Here is an 11098-nt window from a genome sequence, read left to right as displayed (position 1 = left end):
CCTGCTGGCACACACAGAAACTGAGGAATGTCATGCTTGTGCCATTTGTTCACACATTGCTGGGATGAGTTGGGGAGGATTAGTCTTACCATTTGCATAAAGCACTTATCAATGAAGGTTCATCATGTGAGAATGGTCCTTGGCCAAGACTGGAACGTTTTATTCTTCATTTGACTGCTTCTTAGAAGATTAGGGTTTTATTCTGACATCAGCAAAGGAAAATGTATGCACACTGAGTGTCTGGTATGTCTTTGTGTGGCACTGAGTTCTGTAAGCATCTGCCTTGTGCTCAGAGACCCAGGTTCATGTTACTGCTCCAAAAATCCTTAGTTATTCTTTCAAAAGGGAGGAACTAAAAAGAACCACACCAGCATAAAGTTATTCTAGAGGTAAAAGACTGAAATTCTTTTCCAAACTGGAAAGACAAGAGTTAACCTTTGTCTTCTTCATATCCACTAATTGTTTCCACTGACAGCCTTCTAACCATCCTGGAGTGATGTCTCTCAGGACCAAAAATACCATTCTGGTGTTGAGAAAGCTGAAAAAAATACCTGTTGTGGTACTAATTGACCTTTTCACATTGAAAATATTTTGCTGGAAAATCCTCATCTAACCCTCTACTCAACTTCTTTATCTGCTCCTTCTTGTTTACCAAGCCCTTTGATATCACTCGGCTGAAGCTAAAAGTGGACTCCGTGCCCTCCTAGGAATTCAAGCTACAACTACAACTGTACTACAGCGTGTCTTGTGCACCAGGGAGCGAACCAGGCTCTGAGCTGCTGTGCTTATAGACAGATACAGGTACGTGTGAGTCACTGTAGTGGCCCTTGGAGCAAACTCTCCCCTAGACCACACCTTGAAGAGGTGGCTTTCCACCCTGTGCAGCTACGAGATGCCCCTCTGTAGTCACTCCCTGCCCCTCTGCGGTCACTCCCTGCCCTGCAGGGCACTGCCTGTGGCCACAGCAGCTGCCACTTGGGACAATCATTGGGGTTGGAAGCCAAAAACCCTCCCTTGCCTTGCTCCACCTGTCTCCCTCATGCCGGGTGTATCTTCCGTTCGTTGTCAGCGCTCGTTAAGACCGAGGGCATCTCTCTCGCTTGCTTTGCCTTCTCCGTGTCTCCGGTTTCACTGGAACGGAGTCAAATGGAGACGAGTCCACGCAGGGTCTGGAACGGATCAGCAGGTCAGCTGGGAATGCCTGTCAGGCAGCCAGCGCGCTCCCTCCCTTCTCCCTGGCTTTCTTTGAGGTTTGTAGCTCTTCTGCTTTCTTGTTGCTATTGCCACCCTCCCCACACTCCCCTTACCACACATCAAGCACCCAGACCTTTCCTGGGCACTTTACTTAATCCCCGGGATTCTTTATATAGGAATTAATCTTCTCGTCACAGTGGGAGAGCTGGGAGGGAGGGGGTACATTTATCTCTCCTGCTGAGGTCTAGAGTTGCATTGCTGTGATTATTGGTGGTAGCAGCGTGCGTGTGTCTGGGGATCTGTGTTTAGTTCTTCGTTTCTTAAACGACGCAGGGGCAGCAGCAAGGCAAGTTGGCAGCTTGGCTTTCGAGCTGCTTTGTGTCTGCTGCTACAAGGAGGGAGTGTGAGTGGGGAGCAGCATGGCAGAACAAGAAGCCAGTGGCTTGCAAGTCCTTCTCTCCACTCTCCAGGTAAGAACGGCTTGAACTAACAAGAGAGGCTCTTGGGCTTGTTTTCCTCTTTAATTCCCCATCAGTGACCTGTTGGGCTGAGGCTGTTGGTACGAGGTCCTGGCTGGCTTGGCTCTAAAAGCATCAGCGTGTGGGAGCCCTGACCTGCACATCCCACCCTGAAAAGCCTTTATGAAGTGAAGTTTCACTGCTCAGCGATGTGTGCTGGCAATTACTGCTATGCATCCATCTCTGGGCCCCATCTGAGGGCAGAGGCTCCGCTCCCAAGGTCTCATTGTGTTCAGCAGGGGAGCAGGGAGGTGTGAGGCATCGGCCGCTGTGAAATGAATGGGAGCTGACACTGCTGTCAGTCTGAGCTCAGCATGTCTGAAGGCTGAGGGGGACGTGTAAACAGATCTGCCTGCGAGGAGCAAGTTCCTCCCTGTCAAATTGTCTGCACCAGGACCCTCAAGCACTCAAGGGAAGTGAGAAAAACTCTTGAAGCTGAGATCAGTGAGGTGCTGGTGTTGGGTGTGCTCAGTGAATGGTCCTGAGGACCAGAGGGAAGTGTCCCAGTCCAGGATCATACCTGATGGACAAGCTTGGCTATGGGATGAAGGAGAGGAATCTCTGGTTCTCTCTTCCCACCACAAGGATATGTTCCTCCTGGCAGGAGAAGATGCCCAGGTTGTGGCATGAGCTACCCTATGAAATAGGGAGCATGTTTTGGGAGGGAACCTGTGCTTTTATAAGCCTTGTTTTGTCATGAGGGATGGGTCGGAACTGCTTTGCCAGGACAAGCTGCTTGCATATAAAGCAGCTTTTAGACAGTCATGGTGAAATGCCACTTGTGCACACTCCTCAGGTGCCCTGAGCCCTTGTGTGCAGCTGTGCTGATGTGGGCCAAAGCCCTGTGGGGACAGCAGTTTCATGTCTGAGACAGCAGCATCCTCTGACTGCTACAGGTGCCATCAAAGCCTCACACATTGCAGACGCAGAAAATGAGGGAGAGGGTGTGCAAAACAGACTGACCCACCTGGGTCAGCCTGAGGATTCCTGTCTCCCAGCCCTGTGTCTCAGGAGGTCTCTATGACAAGCTACAAGCGTGTAGAGGAGGTTATAAAACCTGCTGATAGCAATTGGCTTTGAAACTATAGTTGTGGGGGATGATCAACCTTGATGTATTTATCCAAGCTTATGTAACTGTCAGCAACTTTTATTTCTCATATCAAACACTGGTTTGTCCTCTGTAACCCCTTATGCCAGTGAGTTCTGCGGGTAAACTGGCACGCCGAAGAAAATTATCCTGCCATCCTTTTATATTTTGGCAGTGTAACTTGTTTGCCCTATGTTGTTACAGCTTATTTAATTCATATTTTGTACTAGATCATATTTGTGCTGGTTATAGTCCTCTCCCTCTTTCTTTAGATAGTTGAGAGCTGAGTGCACATCTGTTTTTTCTTATGCTCTCTAACAGAACAGTCCTGGTGTTCTCTGCATAATCTGGGAACAGAATTGGACAAGACCCAGATCTAAATTGGAAGCTATAGTTTAAAATCACATATGCAATTCATTGACAAAGCTACATGGAGGTCTAAACTAGAAATAGGAGCACTGCAGGCACGGTATTGGTAAGACCACAAGTTAGCACAGCATTCATCCCCAGCGTTACAAAATCCCACCTTGGTACGAGACTTTTATTTCCAAAAATTCTGTATTCACTTGGAGAAAATAAAAAGTATTTCTTGTTATATCTTCACTTTAATGCAGAGGCTTGAGTGCTGAAGGGTAGAAGGTAAGGGGTTGATGACAATTACATGTTCTGATTCACCTCCTTCCCCTACCTGCAGCCAAAAAATTACCAGCATAACTTTGTAATACCATTACCTATCTTTGCTAAAAAATCAGGTGATAAAAAATACCTTTTCCTGACACAGTTGGAAAGTATTGGCCTGGGAAATAATAACTTTGGTTGATGTTTGCCTTTGCTGATAACATCTCTCCACACTTTGTTATTTTCTGCAACAGCTGTCCAGAGCATGGTTGCTTTGTTTTTGTGACCTGCTGGATTGTCAGTGCTGGTTCATATTCTTTTATTGGGCATGAAGAACATATCTGCTGCTTACAGCAGGCTATTCTGCAGGGTATTACTGGGTATTTTCCATTTCTGTTAGCACATAATATTGCTTTGAATGCAGGAAGCTTTCAGGTGAAGAATGACGGAACATTCAGCCAGTCTTTATAAACTCAGAATAAAAACATCCTTTCTCCATCAGTCACTCACACAGGGCTTGATTTCTAACTCCCTTCCAAGCACTGGCACAGATTTTTATTCCCAGTTGGAGGAATGTCCAGACCTGAGATAGGGCCTGTCACCTTCTGCTGGGGGAGGGATCTCCCTCGTTTCTTCCTGGCATTGACACTTTCACCCCTAGACTCAGCCTGGCTTTGGTAAGGGCAGTATCAAGCAGAGCAAATCCAGAACACTGTGCAGTTTGTAACTGAACAACTGCTCTAGTCATGGAAAGAAACACATTTTTTGAGTTCTTCAAAACTGTTCCCAGTGCTATGAAGGAACATGATCCTCCAAAGACAGCTCAAACCCCTGGAAGTGCCACGTGCTACGGATGTTCTGCAAAGTGACAAGGTGAATAGCAAAAACTCCTTTCAAAGCACAGCTGCATTTTGTCACCAAAATGTCACTGCAGGGAAGATGTGACATTTCAGATCTCTAGGTAAAAAGTGCTTCACTGCTTACAATGTTCAGTTTTAAAAATGTGAATTTCAGATTTAAGAAAACCCTCTCCCCATCTCACAGGTTTTGTGTCAGTATGGCAGAGCCAAGCTCTGAGGATTTTACTGTCATTTCGCATTTTCTTTCTAACCCTGCTGCCTTCTTTGCTCTCTCTTCTTGACTCTCCCCTCGAGTGTGATCCTACAATTAGCACCTCTCACCCCTCTGGCTTGGATAGTGTTACCCGTTTCTGTTCCCATCTCTCACTGCATGACATCGAGCTCCTCAGCCCCAACCCAGCCCTGCTCTGTCTTTCATACATGGACAATGCAGTCCCTCAATAAAGGCTGGGCTGGTTGCCACTCTCACCCCAGTCCCTGGTCAAAGCATGGCAGAAATAAACACCCACCCCATGTATGGTTTTTGACCAGGCAAAAATGTCTGACATCCCATTTCATGGTCAGCCTCCTCAGTGCAAAATCCCAAGAGATGTGGGATTAGATCTCTTGGTTATTTTAATACCAGGAGGAGATATCTGGGTGTTAGTTAAAAACAGCTGGTACTTGCTAAGAAGAGCAATAGAAAACTGGAGCCAGCATCTTGCCTTGTGACCCAGACTGTTGAATCCCTTGAAACTGTAGATTATTCTAGTTCCATCTCCCGGTTGTCCTGGCCTTCGTCTCACCCCACCCTCTGATCATTTAGACAAAAAAGAAGCATTTTGATTGTTCCCTTTCCTTCTCCCTGCTCTCCTCCTCACTGCCCATGCCTTGGTTACCCCCGAGAACATCTCCTTATTCCATGGCAGGGTACATTGTGTTGCCTGAGGAGTCCCAGATTTCCTGTTGGCTCTCAGCGTGGTTTTCACATGTTTCCCAAAGCCGCAGTCCCTGTTCACATATTCTGCAAAGCTGGCAGCCCCCGGGGCCGTTGGCAGATCTTTGGCTCAAGCTGTGTCTTACTGTGTTGGACTTCACAGGTTCCCAAATGCTGTGGTTTGACAGGGAAAAGATGCAAATCTTATGTATCAGTGGCAGATGTTGTTTTTGCAAAGGGATTTATCTGTGAGTGGCCACAGTGTCCAGCAGAACAGACACAGGACCTGCTGTTTGCTGACTTGAAGCTCTCAGCTCTTTGTGCTGCCCCTTCCGAGCTGCTGTGCTGGCTGGCTGACAAGGCAGAGCTATTGTTATCCTAAGGACAAGTGAGAAGGTATCTGTGCTGCTCCAGCGATGATGAATAGAAATGCATTTTGCAAAATGCTTTTGTCTCCTCTGCATCCTTGCACTTACTCTGTCAGCAGAGCTGCTGAGATTCCTGGCTTTGAGAGAAACAGATGCAAAAAATCCCAGGAACTGCTCAGGTAATAGAATGGCCACTCATTTGGGTTGAGGATGGAGGAGCTCAAAGTTTGGATCTGTGTTTTTGGGAGGCAGCCTGGCAGGCAGGGTTTGGTGGAATAGCCTTAGAGGGGACAAAAATCAACTCAAAACCAGATGGCCATTTTTATGTGATTCATTAACTGAGTTTTACTGAGATCGTTGTACCTAAAGTGAGCAGCAGTGGACTTACTGCTGCAATTCCTTACAAAAACTATTCCAGCTTTGGAGCAGCAGAAGAAGTGCAGTTAGGACAGGGACACATTTGGCTTGTAGGGTTCAAGGAGAAATAGTGGGTGCAGCTTTTTCATGTCTCTACTGCCAATGCCCCCTAGGCTGCAAGAACATGTTTTTGGCTATAACCATGGAAGAAAAGGCATAATCCTGTATAAACAATCCTATTGAGGTAGTGCAGGCCCCCACCCCAGCGTTCAGGGCCACTGCTTTTCCTTCCCACCTCCACTGTCATCTCCTCCCTGTCCAGGGAGAACCTGAAGGTAAGCCAGAGCTCTTCCCTACAGCCCTTGGCTCAGCACCTCAGGGCACTGCTAAGCAAGAAAGGAGAAAGGAGGCTAGCATCCATACATTAATCCCAAGTTCCTGCCAGGCCACAGAAGAAATATTGAGGTTTGTCACTCCTGTGAATCAGTGCAGAGCACCAAAAGTCCTCAGAGGAAGCTGCAACAGGTCTTGGACTCTGCTGAAACCCTTCCACTGACTGAGCTGGCACCAGAATTGCTCTCTGTCCCTGGGCTGGCCAAATCATTGGCACATTTTCAGCTACTCTGAAAATGCCTCCAGATGGGCTATCCAGAATTTTCTGTGGCTGAATTAATAAGAATTCAGGACCTTGGGGTGCAAAATGTACCCAGAGACTGATTGGAGCAGCAGCAGTGATGGCTGAGCTGAGCACAAGAGTGCGTCACAGTCTGAGCCTCAGCAGAACTTTCCGTGTCAGACAAGGGAAGTGGAGTTCTGTTCATCTTCTGCTGTCTCTCATCCTTGTCTAGGATGGCTTGTGCTTTGAGGGCAAATGAGACTGTGTCATGAATGGTCGAGGAGAGCCCTTTCTCCCTTCCTGCAGCAATGCAAATGTGACAGGATAGCCATGTTGCTGGATCAGTCAAGTGCCAGTCTGGAAAAATGGATTATAAACCTCTGCTTCTGAGTTAATCATGTGTAACATGGTGAATAATCCCACCATGCCTCACATCAGTGTTTGAGAAATCAGGCAATGAACAGTGGGGAAAAAAAACCAAAACCCTGAAGTTCTGGTGACAGCACAGTTAAAAAAAAAAAAAGAGAGAAACAAATTAATAATCCGTTTTCAGTGCAGGGCTTGGATCCTGCACAATAAATAATGCACAGAACCACATGCTAAATGATGAGGACAAAATGCTGCATGGGGTGATTTTCCAGGCAGCAGGCACTGCTCATCCTGAAGCAGAGGTTTTGTGAAATAAAACAAGTTGTCATGTGGAAATTAAAAAGTGCAGTTACTCCAGGGGACCAAATGAAATATCAGGAATGCTTTAAAACTGGTGCTTTTTAGCTGTTGAGGGGCTGACTTTATGCTTATGGCCAATCTGTTTAGCTTAGACTATTTGGATGTAATATAATGGCACATTATGCCATGTCATGCAACTCAATATTGTGTATTTTGGTACAACTACTGCACTGTAGACACAAAAAAATTAATAGAATAAACCACATAATGGAGATAGGTATATGTATTTGTTTAAACTGCTTACCTTTCACATACAGTATGAAAATAGATTTAAAAACATATGTTTCTCTATTTGTAAGTTGAGAACAATTATTGGTGGTTATCTAGCCTCCCTAGGTGTTTTGTATGCCTACAGATGTATTTATACATTACATCAATATTTCTATGTCAATGGAAAACTTCCACCCTCTCTTTTTCTCAGGTTTCAATAATTTCCCTCTTTGAAATATATGAAGAGATGTTTTCCTACAGAGAGGTGTTTGCCTGAATAGGTCTTACTTGTGTGTCTTTGTGTAGCATAATGTTATTTTCTGTATATTATGCTGCATTTGTTGTGATGGCTTAGACACATTTTTCTGTCTGATGCCTTGGTCCACTCCTCTTGGTTTTATCTATAATAGGAAAAAAATATCTGTCGTAGAAAATGTGTTCATGGGCATTTTGAATTAAAGTTTATTATATTGTGCTCAGCAAACTGCACACAAAAAGTTGCTTCTATTGAAAAACATATGGGCTGATAATGGTTGACTCCAGCAGTGTCTACTGGCACCAGCAGAGATTTTACTGATGTGTGTTAACAGAAAGAAAATAATTTCATACACATAGCAGGAGTTTAAGAGAAGGGGAGGGATATTTTGTTGCTTGGTCTGGGATAACAGGGTTGGAAATTGCTCCTGGAGTTGTTGTTATCATAGACACGCTGCCTTTGTGTGATCACACCTGTTTGTGCCAGGATAGATAACACAACTCATACCATCATTACTCTTGCAATGGAATCGGGGGGTGATTTAAGCCTCTGGAAGTGCAGGTAAAAGCTGCTCCTTCCTCAGGGCTCCAAGAGCAGTCAGTGGAAATGCAGAATAAGGCAGTGTTTGCTGGTAGCTGCTCATGGAACTGGGTGTGATCCTGGGCAGAGGTGTCCCTTTCCTCGGTCTGTTGGGGTTGGTGTGTGCACACCTGGGACCCTCAGGCTCTGAGAATCCCAAATCCACGCACACCCCACGTGCCCGTATGTGTCACCGGGCTCTGCCAGACTCTGGTCTCGTGACTATGCTGTTCTCACCAGACCAGGATAGAAAATAATTCTCTCTTGCCTTCCCCTGTTCTTTTAATAAGCACTTGTCTCACAGACAGTCTATTTGCACCTGTTTGCCCACAGGGCCCAACGGGCCTGAGGACGGAGGCGCTGGTGCATCAGCGGAGCCACTCTGCGCGCCGGGATCGCAGCTCGTCTCCGCAGGGAAGGATGGGCAGCTGTGATTCCCAGGCAAAGCAGGCCGGTTTCAGTCCCCAGGGCACTGTGAGGCCAGAATGGTCCTGGGAATTGGTGAGGCGTTCTGTGAGAGGGAGTAACAACCTTCTCCAAGGAGACCAGGAGCAGTATCCCACCAGGCAGCCTCCCTTCTCCCCATAGAGAAACCAAGTTTGCTGCAGGAGGTGAGGAGTGAGTGTTAGGGGTAAGCAGTGTGGTAGGTTCTTGAACTGTATTGTCCAGCTGACACTGGTGCCTGCAATTCTGGAAGCTTTGTGTGCCACAGAGAGCATTACTGTGCTGCTGCTTCAGAAGAGACAGTTTATTTCAGAAAATACAGTTTAATTTGAGATGACGCTGAAGCAAGAACATGAATCCAAATCAATAAAATATGTGTAGACATTTTCTGTTATTAAAAATCTGGGTTTATCCCCCTGATTGTTTCATTTTATAAGAAGTCGACATAAGTATAATCTAGGTGCATTCTTTGGGTGGAGATCCAAATCTCCAAGAACTGGAAAACCCTTTTCCTTTTCATACCAGCAAAACAATTTATCTTAGTAGAGTTTTGGGAAGGAAAGTGTAATGTGATGAAGATCATCTCTTAAAATAAGGGAAACTTGGTCATTCTCCTCCAGAGGGGGATGGAGACAGAGCACATTCATATCTGTGACTTAGTATTTCCTTTTGACCTGTGCGCTGTTACGACTTTTGATTTACTGAGTGGGGACCTACCACACCATATAGAAATCAAGGTCTCAGAAACCAAGAATTTGTCATTGATTTCATAAGATATCTTCTAGAGAGGACAAAGATAACATAGTGGAGATTCTTCTGCCCACAGGCACTACTAAGTTACAAAAAAGAGAATTAGTGTTTTAGACCAGCTATTGATTAATAGAATAACATTTTCTTGATAAGAAATTCCATGGGCAAAGCTAAACCTCCTTCCCTTCGGGGGGGTTAGAGAAAAATGATAGGTTTTTTCTTCTCATGGTCTGTTCTCCTGGAAGAACACAGCCTTATTTTCAAAAGGTGGTGTAGTTTGAGGTGGAATTAATGAGAACAGTAAAGCTTTCATGATGATTCTTATTAGAAAATTGAGTAATTCTGACACAAGTCCTGCGGGAGAAATAACTGCTCTACCAAAGAAATCTTGGCTTTTTTCCCCCTGCCTTTCAACAAGTGATACTTTGAAACCAGAACATATGGGGGTTTTTTCTGACATGGAAACACCACAGTATTGTGTTTTACTGCAATCAACTTCTGAGAAGCCTTTTATGCACATTAATTTTTGGTGTAATTTACAGGCAAAGGCTTTCCCACTGGGCCCAGTGGGAATTTGATCCCTGTGGTAAACTGAGACAGACTCTTCTCCCCATGGCCCATCAGCTCAGTGCACTCTCTGGTGCCTATTCCTTTCCTTTCAAAGGAGGGAATGATGCTGTATTGATGGCTAAAGCAAGAGCCCTGGGGTTTATTTCAGAACTGTTACAAACTCCATGAAACTCATTCAACGTCTGTGCCTCTTGCTTTCTTCATTTGGACAGTAGATGGAGATCAGGTTCATCTGTCAAGTTAGGGCAAAGGAAACATTAGCTCACATTGTTTCCCAAATCAAAGGGTGGAACAACTCACTCCCAGAGCAGATGACACTCATGCAGCCTGAGTAAAATCAGTGCAGTGTCTGTTGTCCTCTACCATCTTCTGTGGTTTTTATGGGATTCCTGCTGCAAGGCCAAAGCAGCAGATTTTCAGTGAAGATAAAGCTGGCCCTCCATTTTATTCAGGATTAACCTGGCAAGTGGAAGATTGACAGGGAGTGAGATATCCTCCTGTAAGCAGTTTGCTTGGCATGGTGAATGCCCACCTGTCTCACTTCAAAGGCGGGGAGGAGGGAGAATGGACCACCTGACCTTTCCCTATGATTAAAATGCTGATCTGATGAAGTCAGAGGAACAAACTGAACTGCCTCTTTCAACCCTCAATTCTTCCAGGAATAAACCAGCACCATCCATATGGAGAGAGTTTCTGGAGAGGCTAGGGGAAAGCAGCATTACTGCCCTGGTTTATCTGACCTTCTCTTTGGGACAATCTTCTGCAATTTGAATGGCCTCCTGCTCCGTGTTGAAGTTCTGCAAGTGGGGGAGGGAGCTGGAGGTGACAAATGAGAAAGAGAATGTGTTCCTGGCTTTGTTTTCTTTGACAATTTCTCTTCCCATATGGCTAAGGTCATTTGATCTCTCCACGATGCACAGGGACTTCAAGGGGACAGCTGGATGCAGAGATGCATTAAAACGACTTCTCTTTGAGATGAAAACCATGATTATTAACAGCTTGTTTCAAAAGCTCTCGCAGCAGCAG

General features: G+C 45.5%; 1 protein-coding gene across 2 annotated transcripts in view; it reads left to right on the top strand.

Moving 5' to 3' along the window:
- The first annotated feature begins 1539 nt into the window (after nucleotides 1-1539).
- The window catches only part of AGBL1 (AGBL carboxypeptidase 1), a 269074-nt gene continuing 259515 nt past the window's right edge, over nucleotides 1540-11098 (top strand). For both annotated transcript variants that reach the window (XM_082290356.1, XM_082290355.1), the window contains exon 1: nucleotides 1540-1664. In XM_082290356.1, coding sequence (XP_082146482.1) covers nucleotides 1614-1664 — 51 coding nt within the window. In that variant the 5' untranslated portion in view covers nucleotides 1540-1613. The remainder of the gene's footprint in view (nucleotides 1665-11098) is intronic.

This window comes from Coloeus monedula, assembly GCF_965178545.1.
Source record: "Coloeus monedula genome assembly, chromosome: 14".
Classification (NCBI taxonomy): Eukaryota; Metazoa; Chordata; class Aves; order Passeriformes; family Corvidae; genus Coloeus; species Coloeus monedula.
The sequence above is the reverse complement of the archived record's forward strand: the minus strand, read 5'-3'. Positions and strand labels throughout refer to the sequence as shown.